Source organism: Adelges cooleyi, unplaced genomic scaffold (assembly GCF_023614345.1).
Source record: "Adelges cooleyi isolate 19-005CV unplaced genomic scaffold, UGA_ACOO_1.1 ACOO_flye_CR_arks_rails_tigmint_CR_PRNA_30, whole genome shotgun sequence".
NCBI lineage: Eukaryota > Metazoa > Arthropoda > Insecta > Hemiptera > Adelgidae > Adelges > Adelges cooleyi.
Window position 1 is genome coordinate 21,866,481 of NW_026095971.1, and position 22,688 is coordinate 21,889,168.

Genomic DNA, 22,688 nt, shown 5'->3' on the forward strand with positions numbered 1-22,688 from the left:
GTCCAACCGCTGCACACAAATGGCAATATACAAATAGCTTTTTTGTAATTTCTGCACATTTATCAAAGTCATATATATAATTTATAACTGTTTGTATCGTTCAAGTATGAGATTAGTCCTGAGCACTCGACGCGTTCATAGTTTACTCATCCTAATTTATATTAATTCTAATTTATTAAATACTGTTGAGTTATAAACGACAAAGGTGCGCTGGATAGTGATAACGTTTGTTTATCGTTGGTTATAAGTAAACCCTATCAAAGTATGTAACTTAAGATACATCCATGTGAAAACATTTTTTTTGAAATTCGAATGATCGCACACAGCTCTAAAAACAGCTAAGTGAACTATTTATTTATTGAAATAATTTTAGAAAAAAAATACAAGTTTATAAAAATAAGATACACAGGCGCAACTAGAGGGGAGGGCGGGGGCTAGGGAAGTTCAAATCCTTCTAAACTTGTTCAGGCTCCAAAAAAAAAAAAATATTAGCAAGCTTTCAGAGTTTTCAGGAAAGGTCTGTACTTGCTTAGCCTGCCCTCTAGATGCGCGCCAACGATAAGACAATATGTAATAATATATGGGAATGGGATAAATAAATAAAGCACGGGCATAATAATATTCGGTATCAATATTTACCTACCCTTCGGTTAGGTTACCCCCAAGCGACCCATTACTATACACAATATATATATATATATATATATATATATTCGATTCGACTGTAATAATAGTAATAATAATAATAATAATAATAATTGTATTATTGCTTTGACACTCGAGTGTTGTACAGTATTGGCGTATGTGCTCTGTACACCTCGAGTTCGGTTAATCACCCAGCCCATGCCCGTGCCCAAGGACGGTAAATGATTGACGACACGTTGCCATGGCGACTAGGCGGCCGAATCCCACGCCGAAAACAAAGCTCGGCAAGAACCTTATGCCGTACAATAATAATAGTAATAGTAATAATAATAATAATATGTGTAGTGTGTGGACGGCAAACGTGCAACAATAATTAAGACGTGTAGTTCCTCGGTTAGGTTAAAAAAGAAAGAAAAAGAAGACCCGCTTCCGCCTTTCGTCGGAAGACACCTTTAGACATTTGACAGCACACACAATAGACACTACCATTGACGTTGCTCTTTTGCTGCTTTTCCGCGGTTTTTAAGTATTGTCTTTTCATTTGGACGATGACGCACAATTCGACCGCACGTGCCTAATGTTGGCGTCACTTATATCGACACTTACAGAGTATGGAATAAGAAAAAAAACCACAGGCGCGGAATTTTCCACCTCTCAAGACGGTTCGAGTTAAGCTCTAAACGACGAGTCTCCAATGCTAAGTCTCCAATCAGAGTTGTGCATCATCCGAATAAAACGTCTTGATAACACATTATCCGAGTAAAAGTTATTCGAATGATTCCAAACATAATTTATACATATTTGATTCGAATAATTGAATTTGAAATTATTCGGATGAAAAATTATTCGAATAATTTGTAAACATAATATTTAAACAGTTTGTAAGCGCTTAATTGAAATGAATATATTTTAAAACATTATTTCGAATAAATATAGTATTTACTACGTTCATAAAATATATAAAACCAGAACAATATACAGGATAACAATTTTTATTCGAATAATTATTAATTACAACTATATTTTTCACTAACTATTTTACTATTTTATTATGCACAACTATATTTTCCTACGAGCCTGAGTTAAGCGTCTAATCAGAATAAATTGTGCAAATTGTTATTCGAATATTTACTGCACAATTTATTCGAATTTTACATTTTTCCCCTGTACGTTGGTACCAGTGATTAGCACTATAATCCAGTCATTGGCAATGCAATGTTTTTTTTTTTTACATCAGATAATTTCTTTTTTAAATGGATTTTGTGTAAAAAATGTGTATCTCGACGGTATAAAATATCTTCTGTCTGATATAAAACCTGATTCTGTATTCTATGTGGAATAAAAAAAAATACTATACTGCCAAAAATTGAGGTAGTGCTAATCACTGGTGCCGTTACCTGCAAATGATGTTTAAATTATAATTACTCCAAAAAATCACTTAAAAACTAATTAAATAATTTGTCATTCGAATAGTAATTGTGTTTGGAATTATTCAAATAACTTTTACTCGGATTGTATGTTGTCTAGATGATTATATTTTGATAACGTTTTATTCGAATCAAGTCCAACTATCTGTTTCTAATTTCGATTAGGTCGTGGTATACTATACAACTCGTTTCTCCGAAAATTTCTAATTTAACTTTAAGTTCTAGTCGCGGGTAATTTGTTTCTAACGTCGCTTCCAAAATCGATTACTTATCAATTACCGTTAACCTACAAGACCCGGGTTAAGACATTCGTACCGAGATTTCTAACTAATTAAAAAGCATTTAGTGAGTTTTTTAACGTTTACACAATATTATCGTTTCATTGGGAAGTTAATAAAATATCCAAAGAGCATATTATGCATGTGGGGACATTTATAATTTATACTTTGGAAAGCAGCAAGCAGCACTCGAGCTGACATAAGTGCAAACCGTTCTGTTCCGTGACGTCAACAGTCGATAAAGTGAATTGCCAGGTTCATTACCATAATATAATATAATATAATATTATGTGAACTGCTGCGCACAAGAAAATGTACAGAAAATGATAAAACCGCCCATCGATCCATCACGTTCTTCGACAAAAATATAAATTAAATGTATGTCAAGACGTTCAAACGAATGTGCTATATTCTATAATACACATAGTGATCTGTATACATATATTAATTTACAAATTCTGTGGTACCTTAAAGGGGTCTGAATGACCTGAATCCAACAACACCGCCCTCCCCTCCTTTATTTGTGCGCCAAAGTTTTTGTTAAGAGTTATATAGTTTCACTTTTTTATCCCGGCAAAAGTAATTACCTGCCGGACACATTTAGTGGTTTAATTAATTTCAAACCCTAATATTATTATAAAGCAGCACAAATCGGCTCAAAAAAAAAAGCAACACTGGAGATGCAGGTCGAGCCGACCGTTTTCAATCTACATTTATTAAATTATATATAAAATATATGGCTTATATGTATAATATACGGTACATAGATATAGTGTATCCGTTCAGAGATAACGCTGTATAAACGGATTTTAGAATAGAACAGTTTGACCTACTCTAAACAATAACGACAATGCAATAATTAATTACTCAGTTCACCCTACAATCCAATAAAAAATGTAAATAACCTCAATTGAATTCGTTTTAAAAGGGGTTCCGAATTAATTGTAATTGTTATAAAACACGGTTTGTATTACCGGTTTACACACAAAACGGTTGTTTGGAATTAATTGCATCAGTCAAGTCTAAACTCGGATCGACACATTATGTTTTTGTAGCATGTCTTTTTTGCCGAATGCAATGGAAAACATTAGTAAGATTGAATTGAAGAATTATTATCGAGATTATCGATTGAATAATCTCAAGTAAAATTAAAATTAAATATTTTTCATACGGTATACATGCACTTATCTTATATAAAGCCAAGACAAATATCTACCTTCTCACTAGTGTGAAGCACTTGGTTTTTTTCCCAGTTCACAACAAGCTTTTAAAGTTATCAACTTTTAAAATTTCTTTTCGTTTCAATTACCATACTTGCTTGATTTTTAGATCATTTTCAATGTAGTTTACATAATATTATTTTCTATTTCCGGTTGACCAAAACCAAATCCCTCCTTGTTAAAAAAAAAAAAAACCAAAATTTGGTACGGTTTACACGGATTATTTTACATAGTAGGTACAGATAACCTAACCGAATTTCAAAGTAAATCACTCATAAGCCATTTGCCAGCGTGTGCACACAGGTGTCATAATAATACATTGTTGTATTAATCCACCGGCGGTGGTCGGGTGGTGTCGCTGGGCTATTACTTGCACAAGGTATTATTATTATGTATGCATATACAGGGTGATCCTTGTATCCGATGCAAGACACTAGTTTTTCTCAGGAAATTCGTTAAAAATTGCTCTTTTTAATTGTCATCGTATGTCTTAGGTTTTCCAAAATCCAGTAGCCCATAAAATTCATGTTTATCAAATGTTTTGAGATAATAATTATCACAGTGACGCGGTAACAGTTTTCGTCGACGAACGAATTGATCTCAAATTCAAATATTTACAAAGTCATAGCAAATGAACGGATTGATGAAAATAGCAAAATCCGAACGCTAACATTTTTTTATCTACATATTTACGGAATTAAAAATATAATATATTGTTACTATTTGAAAAGAGCCAAGTCCATACACTTTTTTTTTATGCATGCAAACATTTGTTAGGCATCAGACATCAGACGGATCACCCTGTATACGTGTAAAATATTTACATTGCACAGTGTCGTTTGTCACTCTGTTTAGACAACCTGTGCCGGCTATACCGCAGCAGCCGGCGAGAGTACAAAAATAATGGTCGAGAAAACGACAAAAAATAAAATAAAAAACAAAATACAAACTCCACGACCTTTTGTACACTCCGGTGCTATTTTCAGGCCGGATCCGCCGTATCCTGTTAAGTCTGAGCATTTTGTAACGCCCGTGAAGGGGTGACGAATACCTATGTCCGGACTAGGACGGCAAAAACGGAAGTCGATCCAAATGAGAGAACTTAAAATATATATATATATATACGCATCCAGACAGCTAATGGGGGAGGTAAACGATTTCCGGAAAACCGTCTGGTTTGCCCCCCCAGCAGCGATGATCGCATCTCTAATATACACAGTAATTATGTTATTATTATTTAAATGGAAATTTTAATAAAACTCTCGAATCTTTAATTTTCGTTTTTTACCGTCGGTATATAAATAGATAGTAGTTTAAAAGGGAGCTGCCCCCACGGCTAGTCGGACGGTGTTTAATTAACAGAACTGTACACTAATATTTCGAGGCTTCCGATTTATAGGGAAACAGTCTTAGAGCGTCTATCTTTTTAATTTTGATGCTCTGTTTTTTCTAATTGTCCGTGTGAGACAAAATTAAATGATAACTAACAAAGATATATAATTTTGAAAACTTTACATTCATTTTTAATATCTTATATCGAAGTGTTAACCTAACTATGAAAATATAAATGTCCAAAAGTAGTTTTTTAATTATTTGTTTTAAGTTGGAAACAATCACTGAGGTAGTCTATAATAATAATACCAATACAAACTATCCACTAAGCATCATCATCACCGTGTGTACATATAATAACGAATTAAAATATGTCTGGTGTTATCTGTAAGAGTTGAAGCCAAGACAAAAAAAACAAAGTTTTTATTGGTACAAGCTTTTGCGGTAAGAATATTATTTATTATGAAAACAGATGACATTGTTTACAAACACACGACCTCCTGCTTCTCCTTCATTTAATTTTGAGCTCTTTTGAGTTAAAACATAGACGACGTTATTCTGGTAACTACCTAGTAAGAGTTTCTGCACGTACTTACACGTTTATATATATTTTTGCCTTTGAAGAAGAAAAAAACTGCACTTTAGAAGAGTTTTGCTCGCGGAGCTGCACGACGATTGAAAAGTAATTCAAATTCCGTGGGAAAAATAAAACCGCTCCGAGCTTGTTTTTTATATTTTGTTAGTTTCAACGAAAAGTTTCTGCCCGACCGCATTCGACAAGTCGAAAAAAGTATGTATATTTTTATTTGGCGAAAATCGATACCTAACGGTGCCACGGACATATCAGGCGAAATTAGTTTTGACGGTAACTTCTCGGCAAGACGGGTATACTTTCTGCTAGAAAATGTATTTCATTTTTCTTAACAAACGCTCTCGACTGGCTCCAAGCATGATACCGTAGTAGTTTATAACAATTTTTATGGCCAACTAAAAGTTTATTTGAATAGAATTAAAAAAACATACAGCCACAAACGCTAACAATCTGTGGTCATTGTCTGTCTGTAATAATATTATGTTCTAAGCCTCGGCAAACGCACTCCTTTATAAACTTCGGTGACTTCACTTTTCGAATAACACACGCTTAAGCTGTTAACAGATAATCGTCAACTATTGGCATACCAATAGTTAATTGTATATCTCTATGTTATTGGTCTGGATTCAAGAAATTTGATGTCGCCGTTATCGCGTTACACTTTCATTTTCACGTGATAGAGATAAGAGAAAGTGATAAGTGATAAGAGAGAAATGATAAGAGATAACATATCTATGATTAAATGTTTTTCCGTGGAGCGTAGAAAATAACTAGATTCTTTGTTTTTCGATTAAAACAACTCTTCCCTGCCATAATTGTTACTTACTGTCCAACGTTTATCAGTCTTAACTCTTAACGTGGTCGGGTTAAGCCTTTCGGGCGACATTGAATTATTGTGTGTTTGCATTTATTTGAAATTTTTTTGGGGGATCCGTGGCGGTCGCAGCTGTAGAATTCCGCCCTATATTTAAAATAAAGTTTTTTTTATATAATTCAAAAGTGCTTGAATTTGTTTGGGACGAGGTTAAGCAACTCCGTTTTTAGTATTTATTTTTCCGACGAGTAATGCTGCTATTGTGCTCGTGTTCGCACTGGACAATGAAAACCAATGGAGTTATAGCCGAGGAAACACGACCGTGTGATGCACATATGCCAATATATAATATAGATTTGCCCAAAGTACACAACAACCATAATAAACATAGATAATATAATATATCCGTGTATAAATATTTGTCGGACGAACTGCTTTTCGATATAATTGACGAGCAAACAAAACAAGTTGCCGGAAATAATAAATATATACATTTTGTGTTTGTATGTGAGTAGGTACTGTGTATCAAAATATACTCATCGTCCACCTACCTACATTTATCTCTCTCTCTCTCTCTCTCTCATTGTTTGCATTTGACCAATACCCAGTTGATATAACAAAACAGATTACACTCACACACACATAATATGCTAAATTGTTTTATTTGTGCAATTCGAATATCAGTCTTACTTTTTAAAACAAATTTGTTTATATTGTTTTTAATAATAGTAGTCTTATTCGCAGAGTTGTGCAAAAAATTATTACTCGAATAAAACATTATTCCAATAATAATTTGTTTTCAATTTATTCTAACAAAACGTTATTCCAATAATTTGTTCGAAATTTATTCGAATAATAAAATTATTCAAAACATTTTTCATTCGAATTATGTTCAAATTAATTATTTGAATAATAAAAAATATATTAAAATATTAAAATAATTGTATTACAGTTCATTCACGAATACAGATTGTTTTCCTATACAGGGTACTCATAGGGTATAATAAGAAATTAAATTTTTGTTTTTCATAGTGTTTTTATATGTATTTATGTGATCTCAAATTTTCGAATTTTTTTTTGTTTCCCAAACTTATTTTTTTTATATCAACTTTTGAAACTAATAGTAACATATATATTATTATATTAACTTTTTTAAATTGAGAATATTTCGCTAAAAATTGTTATTGGTCGATAACCAGTTTTGAACATTTACTTTAAAACTATAAGAGTTTAATAGTTAGGACGGGAGGGGGGAAATGCACCTTTCCTCCTGCCCTAAACTTGAAACTTCAATAACTTCAAAAAAAGCTGTTATCCAAAACTGGTTGTCGACCAGTCAAAACTTTTAATATGTTATTCTTGATTTAAAAAGTTAATGAAACGTATGCGTTAGCATTGAAGTTGCAAAAGTTGATATAATTAGTTTGGGAAGAGGGTAAAAACACTATAAAACACAAAAATTAAATTTCTTATTACAGCCTATGAGATATTGAGTGGTTCACGATAAATTGATCACCCTGTATATTATACCTGTTTTTCTATACATATTTTGTAAGTGAGTACAATATATAATATTTATACGAAATAATGTTTTAAAAAATAGTTCCTTAAAAAAAAATACTAACTATTTATATAATATGTTTGACATTTATTCAAAATAAAATAATTTGAAATTTTTGGAATCATACATTTTTGGAATTATTATTAACGGGAACAAAATGATTCGAAAACTATATTTTTTTAAATTATTCGAATAATAATTAATTTTTGAAATTTTTCGAATACTTATTTTTAAAATTATTTTTTATTCGAATAACTTTTACTCGAATCATTATTCGAGTAATGTGTTATCTATTATTATTATTAATTATTCGAAATGTGTTATTTATATGATTAAATTTCGATAACATTTTATTCGAATGGTGTTGAAAACTGTTAGATTTCTGTCTAAATTTTGGTCACATTCCGACTGAACAAAAAATCAAAACCTACTATGCGTTTAAGTTGCTTTTTTTTGACATATTAACAGTTCATCTACCTCCCCCCTCCTAGTGTTTCTATTCTCTATGATTTTTCAGACTTTTCGAAGGTTGTCGCCTATGATTTACACACAACATCAATGTGGGTAGTATCAATTTGTTGTTTTTTATAATATTATTTTTTTTATTTGGCAACTGGCACTCTACCTATGCGTTATGCTTCGCCGGCGGACCGATTTGAGCGTTCAAAAAAACTGAAAAAAAAAATAAAATACTCAAGAGGCGACACGGAAATAAAGATGATAATATTCTTTGTAACTTCTTTGCAAACAAAAAAAAAAAAACCTCCGTTAGCAACCACCTAGCAACACAAATAATGTGAGTAATGTGAAATAATTATTGTTGTTTTCATTCGACTAAAAAGGTGAACAGCCCCCCTTAGGCTATACGATATTACCATATAATAATATTATAACATTGTGTACTCGACGGAAATTTCTACTTTCTTGACAGAATCAAGTTGGTAGTTATAATATAGTCTAGTTAATCGCTAATTGAATCTTTAACATAGTTGTCGGTATTATAAAAATTAGTCAACAGCTATTTTTTAATACAACTATTATGTAAAATTAAATCACTAACTAATAAACCTACTTGCGGGTAGTCCGGTTTTTTTTTTTTTTTTGGGGACTGTATTCCAATCCAGTGACATATATATATTTGTGTATATAGCTCTCACTCAACGAGGTCGTATAATTCAAAACTGTTGGACAACAGCTATAAAATGTAATTTAAGTGAAATAGTGTTTCAACGGCGATATACTAGTTTCTCAACAAGGAAACTTGTGGGTAGAACGGTTGAAACCAGCCATTTTGGCGTTAACGATATAGCTGCTGTTCCTATACAACAAGTATTATTGTTCCTAAGATGACTCGACCAAAAGATGTTTGACAAATAATTGACGTTGGCCTCGTGCGGTTAATTAAATTATCATTCCAAAATGGTTGCACTAGGCTAGGTATTTTTTTTTTTTTTTACTAAAAATTAAAACCATAAAGTTTGGCTTAAAATTTAGTAGACATGCCGTCGATTAATGATTTTCCAAAATAACATCACTACTATTACTAAATATTGCATCGCTCGAGTGTTGTGACCAATTCGAATGGGATGATGCTAAAATGCCGTTTGGTATATTGTACTCGGGGAAAGTATAAATTATTCTTACTCAATTCAATTTATAAATGTGCTATTAAAAAGCTATTTGCACGTTTTTACAAACGACTTTTAAATGGCTTCATTTTCGTGGAACCGTCCCGTCTTTAGTCTAGAATGATAATAATTTTTGAAAAAAAATAGCGTTTTAAGCGACATTTTTCATTGCGATTTTCAAGACAATATGTTAAATGCAAATAATTTATAGACTACTTTTTATATTCTTCTAATTTTTTTGAGTAGAGGGAAATATTTTGAAATTACTGTTTATTAGTAGGTATGTACGTGTTGAGTAGCAAACAGTTAAAGAACAGAAAGAGTCAAACTTTTGGCTAATTAAAAATAACACATACCTACAATTTTACTTGAGAAATATTTTTCGCATTATACTTATATTTAAATTTGCTAATACCGATTTTTCAAATTTATTTTTTAACCAACAGTAAGAGTTTTAATTGAAATTTTACCCTTCTTTTCATAAGCAAACGAGTTACTTAACCGTTTTCATAAATAAAAATATTACTAAATCAAACGGCGTTGTGTAAACCCTAAACTACTTTACCAATAAATATATATATATATATATATTTTATTAAACAAACGTATATGATTATTTAACAGGAACTTTTGTTGTAAATGAATTGAGCCGCCATAAAAAAAAAAATTAACCGTCATTAGAATTTGACTATTTGCTAGAGTAAACGGATCCATGTCTACGGCCACAGAATATAATATATTATATGTATATTTATTAACAAAAGTCCTTTTCCATAAGAACTGTGATAAACGATTCGATTTTGGCATTTTGTTATTATTATTATGTTTTACCCTGCTGATGACTGGTGACCGCCGCCGCCATTTCTTTGGGCTTTTAACACCGGACTCCGCTGATGGTTGTTGACGGCTACACACGCTATCGCGCCGAACATTACCACCGTTGCCGCCGCATTTTCGACACATAAACACAGTATACAACGTCTTTGGAAATGCACACACTCAGACACACAAACACTGCGTATATATAGGTAGATATTATATTATTTTTTTTAATTTTGCCGGTGGAAAATTCGGGAAACCAACAACACCGCGCGGACGAGCGACCGTAACGCCATCGGATGACCGACTAGCTGTTTGCGTTTGTGTGTGTGTGTGTATGTGTGTCCGGTTAGGTTAGGTGGGAAATCCACTATGATGATGATGATGGGAAAGCGACGCGGATCCCGTTGCACATATACACAATAAAAAAAAAAAATATATATATATATACATTATACAGATAACAGCTGCCCAAGATAGCTGCCGGAGACGGAGACAGCAGGAACGAGTCGTCCGCGCGTTTCTTCGGAATCCCTAAAATGGACTTACCGGTGCAGAGCTGGTTTTTTGTTTTCTTTATTATTATTTTTTTTTTTACATCCTTGTGGCTAAGGCCGTCGTGCCTGTGTGTGTGTGTGTGTGCACTGCTCGCGCATACATCATAATAATTTCACCTATAATATTATTATTATTATCCGTCTTACCAAACTCTCAATGTGTGTGTGTGCGCCACATAGAAAGCCCACACGGCGATTGTCTCAGGACTTTCTTTCTTTTTAGAATTTTTTTTCATTTTTTTATTCATACTTGTCGCCCGGGGCGGTTCGCACGCGTTTGGCCGCCGAGCCGACTCGCACAAAATACTTGCCGGCAATCAAAAAGGTAATTTTTTTTCCTTGATAATTTCACCAATAAACCCGTTCGTTTTTGGGTAAACGTCTTTCGTTCTATTCGTACAACACACGTATTGTTATTATTATTATTAGAATTACCCACAGACACGGGTATAACAACAACAATTTGACTACCGACTACACACATTTAAACGTACACTCAAAACTGAAGCTTGGCCGCCATATGCAAACACTGCAATGTTTACATTGTGTTATCAATATTTCATCGCGGTAACGAGGTATAAGGTATACTTTATGCCGGGTTCCATAAACATAAATTAGCACATATATTATATTGAATAAATTAGATTGTTAACAGTGTTAAGAATGAAAGTCGACATCTGCCATTCTGTGGGACTTATGTGTAAAAAATTATATATATATATATATATATATATCTGTAAATCTGTGTTATCAACTTATAGTTATTATTAACATATTTTCGTGTGATAAGGTTCTAATTGCCACAAAGATGGCGGAAAACGGTAACTTCAATTTTCTCTATTGACAATCTAGTTTATTATACTATATTATATTTGTGTAATTAGTGATTGGCCCATTAAATTCTACCACTCAGCATTTGCTGATAACAATCGAACAAATTCAGTGATGCTCAGTTGTGGAACAATAATTTCTCATAAACAATTTGGATCCGGTCCGAAGCAGCAATGCCAAACACAAAATATAATATAATAATCATTATAACTGTCAAAGCTCGTTTCGCAGATACAATATATTAAAGCTGTCATTACTAGAAATCTGTCTGCCGAAAACGGTTTTGGTTGGACTCGGTCCCAAAGCGAACAATCGTGATTAATCGGCCAATATTGGAGTTGACGTTACATACAAATATTATGGTGCAGAGATAGCAAATAGCAAATGCATAATCTACACACACACACATAATAATAATAATATACAGCCAGGACTTATTAACGACCGACCGCCAGAGTGGTGAACACTGACTATGGGATGGAGCCAAATTGATTTGGAAATTGCCGGTCAATGTATGTGTTTAAAAATAGTATTACCACGTTGAAAACTTTCCACGGTGCGTTAACCTGCAACTTTAATATATCTAATACACGTTTGGGTGAATAATTTCAACAGGCCAAAAACAATATCCCGGTGGATATTTTTTGATCGTTTGCCAACCGAGAGCTGCTTTCAATGCCATACGTTTCTCGTCGTCTTGACAAATTTCGTTTTCACATTTTTTCATCGTTTCAGCGTCCAAACGACAAGGCACATACACTTACACTAGATTCGGAGATATGGCTAAGTAGATGTGTCGTTTAAGATTGGACTTTGTCTATAAAACACAAATTGTATTTCACACACAGCGAGATCCGCCAGTCGCTCAGACCTTTAACACTAAAAAGAGTATGTGTGCAAGTGATTTCCAAGCAAACTCATTATGTTGTGTGGAAAATATTCCACATATTATTATTATGTAGGTAAGTAATGTATTCATATACACCTATACACGTGTACCCATAAGTTTAACGGGTTATGTTTATTTACTCGGCAAACATGTATAAGACGGTATTACATATAATATACATAAGAGGTACAGCGAGACGATCATATTATTATTCAAAGCGTATTATTATTACGTGAGAATACATAACAATATTGTCATGTGTACCTACATAGAGCTATATACACAATATAAATAGTACCTGAGCGAAAACACCACCCTGCCGTGCTATGTACAACTTGTTTCTAAACGAAATCTTACAACTTGTTAATATTCATATGCTGGCGTTGAAATTCTTTAAAATTTCTGCGATACGCTAAATTCTCTATTGTTATTATCACAGATTTGATAAAGCCAGCTGATAACGAACTTCGGCATTTACTGATAACAGGATCGAGATCAGTGTGACCACATAAGTGGAATGAAATTATCGCAGAAAACATTACACCGCTCGAATAGAACGCGCACCGTCCGGCTTCTATCTAATCTGTATTATTGCCGTGACAATAATATTATTTTATTGCAGTCAGTGTAAGTCTTACTCGAGGTACAAACTAAAAGCAAAAATAAAAATCCGTCTAATTTCGTTTACACGAGGAGAATTCTAATCCGTTTACTCGCAAACCGCGTACCGTGACCTAGTTTCTGAGTTTCTTGAAAAATCAAATGTATTCCACGACGTCTCGGATAATTTTACGGTCGCAGCTGAATTTCACACCGATAAATTATTATAAAATAGTAGATACCAAAAACAGGTAACCACACTGATTCATATGAACATGAAAAAAATACTATAATAACCATCCGGCTCTTAATTAATTTACATAACATTAAAATGTCCAATAAAACGCATATCATTCAGAGATGCATTGACTGTCTGAAGGGCGAGAAACGTCCCCAATGAAAAAAAACCTCAAGGTAAAAACGATAAAATCAGCAAAAACGGTTGGACTAAAAACAAAATATAGGATACAATATTACTATTGTACGAGTGAGAAATCATAATAATAACAAGTAACCGCGTGCTCTAATGGTGGGTGTTTGGTTGACTGATTTTATGTGAAAAAGTCAACATAAAAGTGGTTATCTATATTTTTAACCACCACACCTAATAGACCATGAAAAAATCTTTTAATAAACCACCCCTCGAAGATAGTGTTATACTATCAAAAATGGACAAACAAAAAATGCAAGACAATTTTTTAAGACTACAAATTCATTTTTGTATTTACAAACTCAACTCGTTCACTCGTTCTGATATTATGTGTTCACATAATATTATATTATAATATTTATACAGTTTTGTACACGGTATTGAATCTATATTGTTATTGTTGTACTAAAGAAAACGTTGTTATGAACGATGTTCGTGTATTAATTAAAACAAGAGGTATTATCTGAGGTCAAAAGGGTGTAAAGAAAAGCTACCCCTACGGCTCTGTGCTTGTACGTTTGGTCGTTGGTACTTATACACCTTGATCTGCTTATCAAAGAAAAACAAACCTTTGTCTTGTTGCTACTTATGCACATTATATGGCGACGGATGTATGTATATATTATTATTATAATTAAATTATCAAAGATTTCAAAAGCTTTACACCGTGGAAACTGGCGTGGGAATGAAATTGGCGTTGTTGTTGATGTTAAGAATAGGGGCAAGAGGTTGTTAAAAACACACTCCATAACAAATTGTTACTAATTTTGTATGTATATATATATATAGGAGAACGATAAAACAATGTGTAAACGTGTGATTGTTCGGCCAAGGATAAATGATTAGAGGTACTTAATTTTCCTTTAAAACAAATGCAACCCGTCAGTCGGTCGTTTACAAATAAATAATTATACACCTAAACGCTGCAATGGCGCTATAAATGTTTTTCTTCGGATTACCATAAAATAATTAAAATTTCCAATTGTTGTTATATCCTAAACGGTGGTTTAATATAAACTTTTATTCTGTTCGAATAGCGATTTCAATACATTTTCAAATATTTACTGTTAAACTGTGTAATTAAAGATTTGATGAAAGATAAAGATGTGTACCTCAGTTTGTGTACATCCATTTGAAGATCTTTCTCTTTTTATGATAGCCGACATATTTTTACTACTTATTAAAAATACTCATTAGTATTTTATCTGTATACTTATCGCTATATTTTATTGCTAAAGTTTTTTTTTACAAATAATGTCTTACCGCGTTAGGAATGGTATAATTTTCTTTGTTCACTTACCTGTAAAAACACAAAACAATTTTTATTAGTAAGCTAAATAACTAAGAAATATTTAATACATATTGATATTTGAAAAAATTAACAAAAACCTTTTGGTAAAAATGTATATTATACATTAACACCATTTATACTACCAAGTTTAAACTAGACTTTCTACCAAACGAAAAGTTTTCAAAAGAGAATTACAATTCAAAGTCTATCAAAGTTTCTCACAGTGTTTTGATGTCCACAAAATGAACCCAAACGGGCTTATAAGATAATTATAAAGTTATGTACACATTCTATTTTAATTAATGGGTCTTTAAGTGGAATTAAATTATAATACAGCTAGTTATTTTTATCAACAAGCAACACTGTTTGTGACAATCAATAACATTACAGCACTTAAAACGTTACTTTTCACATGATATTAAAAATGCAAAAATATTTAATTAAATTATTGCACTGTCTAAGAAGTAATTGGTTATTTTGAATATAAAAATCAAATATTATATTTATGAGACATAAAATGTGTACTATTTGTAACTTTCAACGAATGATGAACATTATATATTTTTTTTTTTACAAAATCCAAAACTAAAACAAACCTGTTTTTTTTTTTTTGTATTGAATATCTTAGTTTAGAATATCGACTTAAACAAATGCTGACACAATTCGGTCCACACCTTTTGGACATGTTCGCTTGTCGTTTCAAATAAAAACAATCAAGCAAAGTGTAGGAAGTTATGCACAGTGTTATGGGATGTCACGTTTGGGAAGGAGAAAGTGAAAAACTATGTATAACAATAACAGCAGCGGTTTTGTGCTGTTCCAAATACATATTACAATAGTCGGATACACCGAAGAAACGCGATGAAAGCAATGGAATTATACTGATCATAGTCTGAAGTCATAGGATTGCCAACAAACGAAAGTCACAAGCATTGATTCGCATTTTTAAATCAGTGTCACAAGTACAAACACTGATTATTTGCTATTAACCATAGAGTAAAAAAAAATGTTTTAACTCTAACATATCATAAATAGTGTCTTGTACTTGGCAACTAAGTAAAACGAGCAACAGTGTGGTGATCACTTAAATTAAAAACAAATTACAGTCGTTTGATAGTATTTACAATAATAACGTAAACTGATAAGAATTGCTGATAACGATGGTTGACGGTGATAACATTACAGTTGTTTGATAACATTTCTTTGACCGCATCTAACAGAAGGATTATTTTTTGTCATTTTTTTTGGTCACGCTGAATTGAGATTATTAAAGTATTTAATATATGTGATATTATAATGCCTTGTACTCGGCAGCGAGATAATGAAGAAAGCGAGCTACAGTGAGACCACTTTAATAAATCATTTTTTTTATAGGTTGTTATACACTGCACAGTATATTGCTTATCGGCTATACAGATCTATAGATAAATTCCAATTGATATTGATTCAAATCATAACACGATAATGACGTGATAGTAACTGAAATATTATAACTGAAAAGTCATATTTTTTGTATCAAACGGTTGCAGTATTGAAACAAACTAAAAACACAAGTGCCAGAGAAATGTAATTTCCTCATTTTGGCCACACTGCAGCGCGACTTTTTGCTTACTTCATAATATTTCACTGATTGCGACCTCCCGGTGATAACCCAAACTGGAATCTGTACAAACTTTTTCTTCATTCAATACACGTCTCGGCCACGTTTTGTATTTGACAGACATCGTAGCATGTCACTGCTCGCTTAACGTTTAAGATATATTATTAAATTGCGAACAATAGTCACATTTAATCACTGAATTCGAAGCATTTACCGCCACTCTGTGGTTTTGTCAGCACTTGAGCGCAGACATCATGCACTTGACAGACACAGGAAATAGTTATTAACTTAAATGATGGATAAGAATCTTCTTAATAAAAAAAAAAAAAATTGGCAACAATTAATTACAAGTATTCAACACCTGATGTATACACTAAATGTTTCCTACGGGGGATAACCGAGCTCAGAGACGTTTCTTATGCAAAACCCATTACTATTATTTTACGGTCGACCGACCGATTTTCTTTTCGAGCATTTTCATCGGTCTCGATAATAATTGGTATCGATGCAAAATCAGCACGACCTACGAACGAATTATGTGTAAAAACAAAAAAAAAAATCCTAACATAAATACACAAAAATATAAACTGTACCGCCGTCCGTGACCGAACAATTATTGTTATTTGTCTGATAACGGGCTGCCGGTGATGATTTTGCCAAGTCATACACGTCACGGTATGGGTTTTTGGTATACACACAAAGTTAAATAATTCAATAAAACACGGTCGGAGTAATCGCTATGTTTTATTTTTTTACCCAAAAACGTTTTACCCGCACTCTGCTAGAACCACGAAAAGGTTTCGGAAACTGTTTTTCTCGACAGAATACTATAATTTTGGACAAATTGACAAATCCGAAGAATTTCAGTCTCTTATCTCTCTTATCTCTTATCACTCTTATCTTATCAGATAAATCATCTGATGTTTTCGTTAGGTTTTTTCCTGTCAATTTTTCCGGTTAAAAATACAACTACTAATTTTTATTAATATTTTAAAGTGTTTGTCTATTTTCGTTGGCGTTTCACCAGAGTGTCGAACGCTAAACACAGGATACATTAGTTTTTTTGGCCCAATTCCTACCTGGCAGCGGTGTGGACTACCGTGTAAAATGACACAACACCGTTACATGTCGCACGAGCCGAGACTCAGACGGCGTGTGTTATTTTTTCTTCTTCTTCTTCTTCTTGCTGTGTGTGTGAATAATGGTAAACACAAATGCATCCAGCGTGTATTCCTATACCAATTCGTCCGCAACAATTGGTCGTGACCGCGTTACCAGACGTTTTACATTGTCGCATATCCGTCAGCCGTTCTATAGTGTTCTTTTTGATGTTTTTTTTTTTTATCCTAAACAAATATAAGACTATCGAATTAATCTACCAGCAAGGACCGTGTTCCGTCTCCAGAGCTCGCAAGTGTGGCTGAAATAGTTATTAGTAAGTAATCCCGCAATGTGGGTCGGATCGCTTAGAGAATTCCAATCCGCGATAGCAGGTATTTCTCCTCATTCACCGGCGGAGACACATTTACCTGACCCAATAAAGCCTAGTAATTTACACAGTCGGTCGACGATATTATAACTCTATTATATTATAATAATGCATTTTTTATTGTACTGTCCACGACTTGATACGCCTACGCGCCAACAAAGTAGCAAAAGAGGAATGGTGGCAAAGAGGAAAAAACTACTTGCACCAATTGACAGTTGACAATGAAGATTAAATGTGCGCACACGACACAAAAACACGGTTTTAGAGAGAGAGAAAAAGAGTGAATATTTTGACAGATGATACAACAAGATGTAGGGGATTTGTTGAGAACAAAATCTCTCAGATCTGTCAACCGCAGGGGTTTGAGACAATCGTCCTAATCCTCCTCAACGACAATCGCTTTGTAATTATCGTATCCCGTGTGTGGGTCTTAGAGTCTCAGTCGATCGGGCAAACTGTGTTTTAGTTGATTAAAATAAGCCTGCATTCCAAGTTGGTTGGACAAAGGGTGCAATTTTCCACAATTACAAGTGGGATATTACATAAATGCACATAATATTATGTATTACCAAACTGAGAATCGGAATGCGCGTATGTCAACATCACCAGCCCGCTGGAAATACATGCACGATACCGAATTTCCATATTAATTATTTTGGCCCTTACAATACAGCTATCCGTTTAGAAAGTCTGTCAATACACATATCCGCTTGTCGGGTTTCGCGGGAAGCATTAAGTATAAGCCGTGTAAGTCATAATCAAGTGGTCGAACGCTGTGTGTGTGGAAGAGTATCCGAGTCTAGCAGGCACACGGTTAGGTTCCTTATTAGGAGCCGGACGGCGGAATGTCACCTTGTTAGGAATGCAGATCGCGTGCCATCGCCACGGACCTCATAGCCGCATTATTATTATTATTCTTATTCTCCAAGGTTCTAAGGTCTTTTCCGTCCACTATTATATTGTTGTCAACCGGTAGTCGTCTCAAAAGTGCTCAGTTTTCTTTGGATCTTTTTTTAAGAAGCCACGGAAGCACAACAACGGTACGAGCACAGACCGGAGGAAACCACATTGTGGATTGTGTAGTAAAAAAAAACAATTCGGATTTTCGAATAAAGATTTTTGATTGGTCGAAACTTAACGACTGATAAGAATTACCGATAACAACATTTCTTTGACCACGCTGCGCTATTATTAAAGATTGTTGCATGTAATTTTATTCAATCAGTCTAAGAAATCATACTAAGTTGATACTGGCCAATATTCTTTGCACGAATCGCGATGCGAACTCCACAGATTTCGGTTTGACGCCGTTCGATATATTTTGTTAAATTTTTTCGGCCAACAAAAATGTTTTTTTTTTTTTACTCGACACACGACGCGTTCCGAATGACCTATATTAATACGTTATAATAATTTATTATGCGCGCTATATTGTGGTATGTTCATTTTTAATTGAGTGTTTATAACGACCGTCGCATAATGACAACAAAAACAACACAACAGCAGCATGAGAGATAATCATAATTTGAAGCGTATAAAAAAAAAAACAGCTCATCATTCCGCCGCACGCCAAATGCATATTATACAACAATTATTATTACTCTGACCTTCGCGTGCACTGATATTTATCAGATAGCGAGAGAGAGATGAGTTTGGCATACCATCACACCGAACAATGATGTGTGTGTACGGATATGCATTATTGACGGATGCCCGTGAAACCGCCGTTTCCACGATATTGAACCATATTTTCTTTTGCCATCGAATTAAGAAGTAAAACGTGACATTGCGATTCTGGGTCAGCACACGCACAGCAAGGTCGTGTATCGCGAATGCCGTTTCCGGCTCGGTTCATGGTATAATAAATGAGTCCGAAAAGGAAAAGTAAAAGCCAGACCAGATTTTTCTCCACGACGACGACCGATGATGGATCTATAATATTTTTGTACATATACAATATTATAATGCTGCGAAAAAATGTGCATCTTGGTCACCGGCTTTCCCATTTCCTTTTTTAGCATAATATTTTACACATTCCAACTCGGCCAAGTGCAATCGTTTACAATCCTAGCCAAATACACCGTGTGAAACGGTATTATAATAATGTTGTGTGCGTTTGCCAAAAAAAAAAAAAATTCTACACAACGGGGTCGTCCTGGGTCTGGAGTGGTTTCGGTTTGCATAATAACATTATTTTTGTCAGAGCCAATAGGGTCGTTTTGTGAACGGTGATTTATTTTTTATTTTTACTACATTATACAAATACTACAGTATGGACCGTTGCATTAAACGCCTACCGAATAAAAAAACACACACTCTTCTGCTGCGATGATTAAAAAATCCTACGTCCAATCAACCGGAGAGATAACGATATTAATGAGACGCTCAAATATTCACAACCCATCTAACTATGTATGTCTAGTACACGAGACAAAAACCCCGTCGAGGCTGAGACCTTATGTCACCTTATGGCCAAAAAGTCAATCGTCACGTCAATGGTTTTTTTTTGTGTGTTTCTTCTAACTGGTCATTCAATATAATTCTGCCTACACTTTTTCGGCCAAAACCGATAACGACCGGTTCCCTATTCGGGCACTCGGACCAATAACAAAATATGTGGGATGTATTTAAAAATCCATATACATCTATTATATAATTATTGAGCATAGCTGATGGTTCTAATGCACATTAGATAAAACCAGATGGTGCATTTCGTATCGTTTACCGTTAACCGAAACCCTCCTCGACTTGATGTGTGTGATCACATTCTAGAAATGAAATTATTGTGCAAAACATAACATTATGTACCATATGGTTGTATAATAATCTGTACTATCTACGATATTACCTAGGTTAAATGTAGATTAAGTTTAGGTTTTAATCGTTGGTTATCAAATATTTTATTATGGGTTTAGTGCTTAAACTAGAGTAGCCTATTCTTTCAATCCCTAGAATGGTTGAATATTCCTCCTTTCATCTATAACCAACAGAAAATGTTGTTCTATTCGCTTCTTTCTTCTCTCCACGATTGACCTTTTTTCTCTTATCCTCTGGGCTCTGATACGCTTTTTCATTTGTCACTCGTTCTGCCCAAGAAATTTTCATTCACACCCTTCGCCAGCATCACGTTTTAAAAGCCTCTATTTTTCTTCTGTCAGCTTTCATTTTCGTCCACGATTCAGCCACATGCAATGCCACACTCCATCACAAGTGTTTATACACTTGTATGTCTACTGGCTGTCTGCTAGAAACTAATATCTTTGTCTTGGCCAGAATAAACGAAAATTAAGAATTTTTCCTACACCTACCAGACACTGTCCATATCTCAAGATGTCGGTCATGATTTTATCTCTTTCCACAAGAGCCCGTGTAAATATTATAGAGTTTCTCTTCGCTGTTTGTGCTGCGATAGTGGTTTCTTACAGTTGATACGAACAAAGGCGATGATAAACCTTGTTGACGGCTTTGACGTTCAACAATACCGGACACGGGTCGGCTTTCAAAATAAAATAAAAAAACTTTTGCTGTGGATTTTGGCATGTCGCATACGTGACCAAACATAAAACAGTGGCACGCCCTTAGGGGAATTTCATAAGCACAGCTTGCTACAGTACCCAAGCTTAATCTCTCAAAAGTTAATACCGGCAGCACGCTCTGGGTTTTTGAACTCTGAACAACTGAAATCAGCTGTTTAATCAATATTTCTGATTTTAGCGGATTGCTCGACTACGTTGGTGGAAACCAATCAGAAACAACTAAATATAATAAGCAAGAACTCACTTAGGACGTGGAACATTTAACTTGGTGCGAAGCTGAGAAGGTATTTTTTAATTGTACAATGACGGTTTTTCCCTTTTTGCAAATGAAGTTAAAATTAAACGAATTATTATTTAAACGGTATCTAAATTATACTACAAAGGAGGAAGCTGTACTTGTTTTTCAAATAAGAGTGCTTTCACTTTATGTTTTAATTTGAAATGTTCAGACTTCTTTAATTCCGGATTTTTTAAATAGGAATATGAAAAAATGTGCAAAAACAAATGTCTGTGTAATGTATTTTAACCAAAGAAAACGAGTGCGTTGGTTTTTTTCTTCAATACATCCTTTCGTTGTGGTTTTGCTCGTGCAACTTTATGACAGCCACAATATAAGATAATATAGCACACCGTGTATCACTAAGAGGATATTATGTTTCTTCTTTCCGTTCCGTCAGACCTCTGTCGACACGCATTACACCGATGTCGCTCACGTTGTTCGAAACGGACCATACAGATATAGCAGATGATAATAATTTTAATAACCGTATTTTTTACGCCCACAAACTGACCATAATATTATAACCGTCCAAAGGTGGTATGTGGTTCTCATTTGGATGGTTCATATTATCCAGATAGAGTCCTAAAGTATTTTAGATAAATTAAATGCACGTGTTACACAGGTAATTAGTTGATTTAGTCGTACATAAAATACGAATTAAAAGAAATGGATGAAACCTATAACTTGCCGGACTACTGAAAGTACACCAGCCCAATTATTTTTTTACTTGCACAGAGAGATACCTGTTTTTGTCCTCCCCAATTCTCCTGACCTGTTCAGTACTTTATTATTGGTAAACTATATATCTAGATTGTTAATCGTCATCATAATAAACTATCTTAAGACTTTCGAAAAAAACACTGTACAAT

General features: G+C 33.8%; 1 protein-coding gene across 3 annotated transcripts in view; it reads right to left on the bottom strand.

The window, feature by feature from the left end:
- The window catches only part of LOC126838085 (uncharacterized), an 82,164-nt gene that overhangs the window by 37,228 nt on the left and 22,248 nt on the right, over positions 1 to 22,688 (bottom strand). For 2 of the 3 annotated variants that reach the window (XM_050572199.1, XM_050572198.1), the window contains exon 1: positions 10,329 to 10,633. The exons of the other annotated variant lie outside the window; for it this stretch is intronic. Coding sequence is in view for 1 of the 2 variants with exons in the window: in XM_050572198.1 (XP_050428155.1) it covers positions 10,329 to 10,429 (101 nt within the window). In the remaining variant the exon portion in view is untranslated. Of the gene's footprint in view, positions 1 to 10,328; positions 10,634 to 22,688 lie in introns of those variants that run through there. 3 annotated transcript variants of the gene reach the window in all.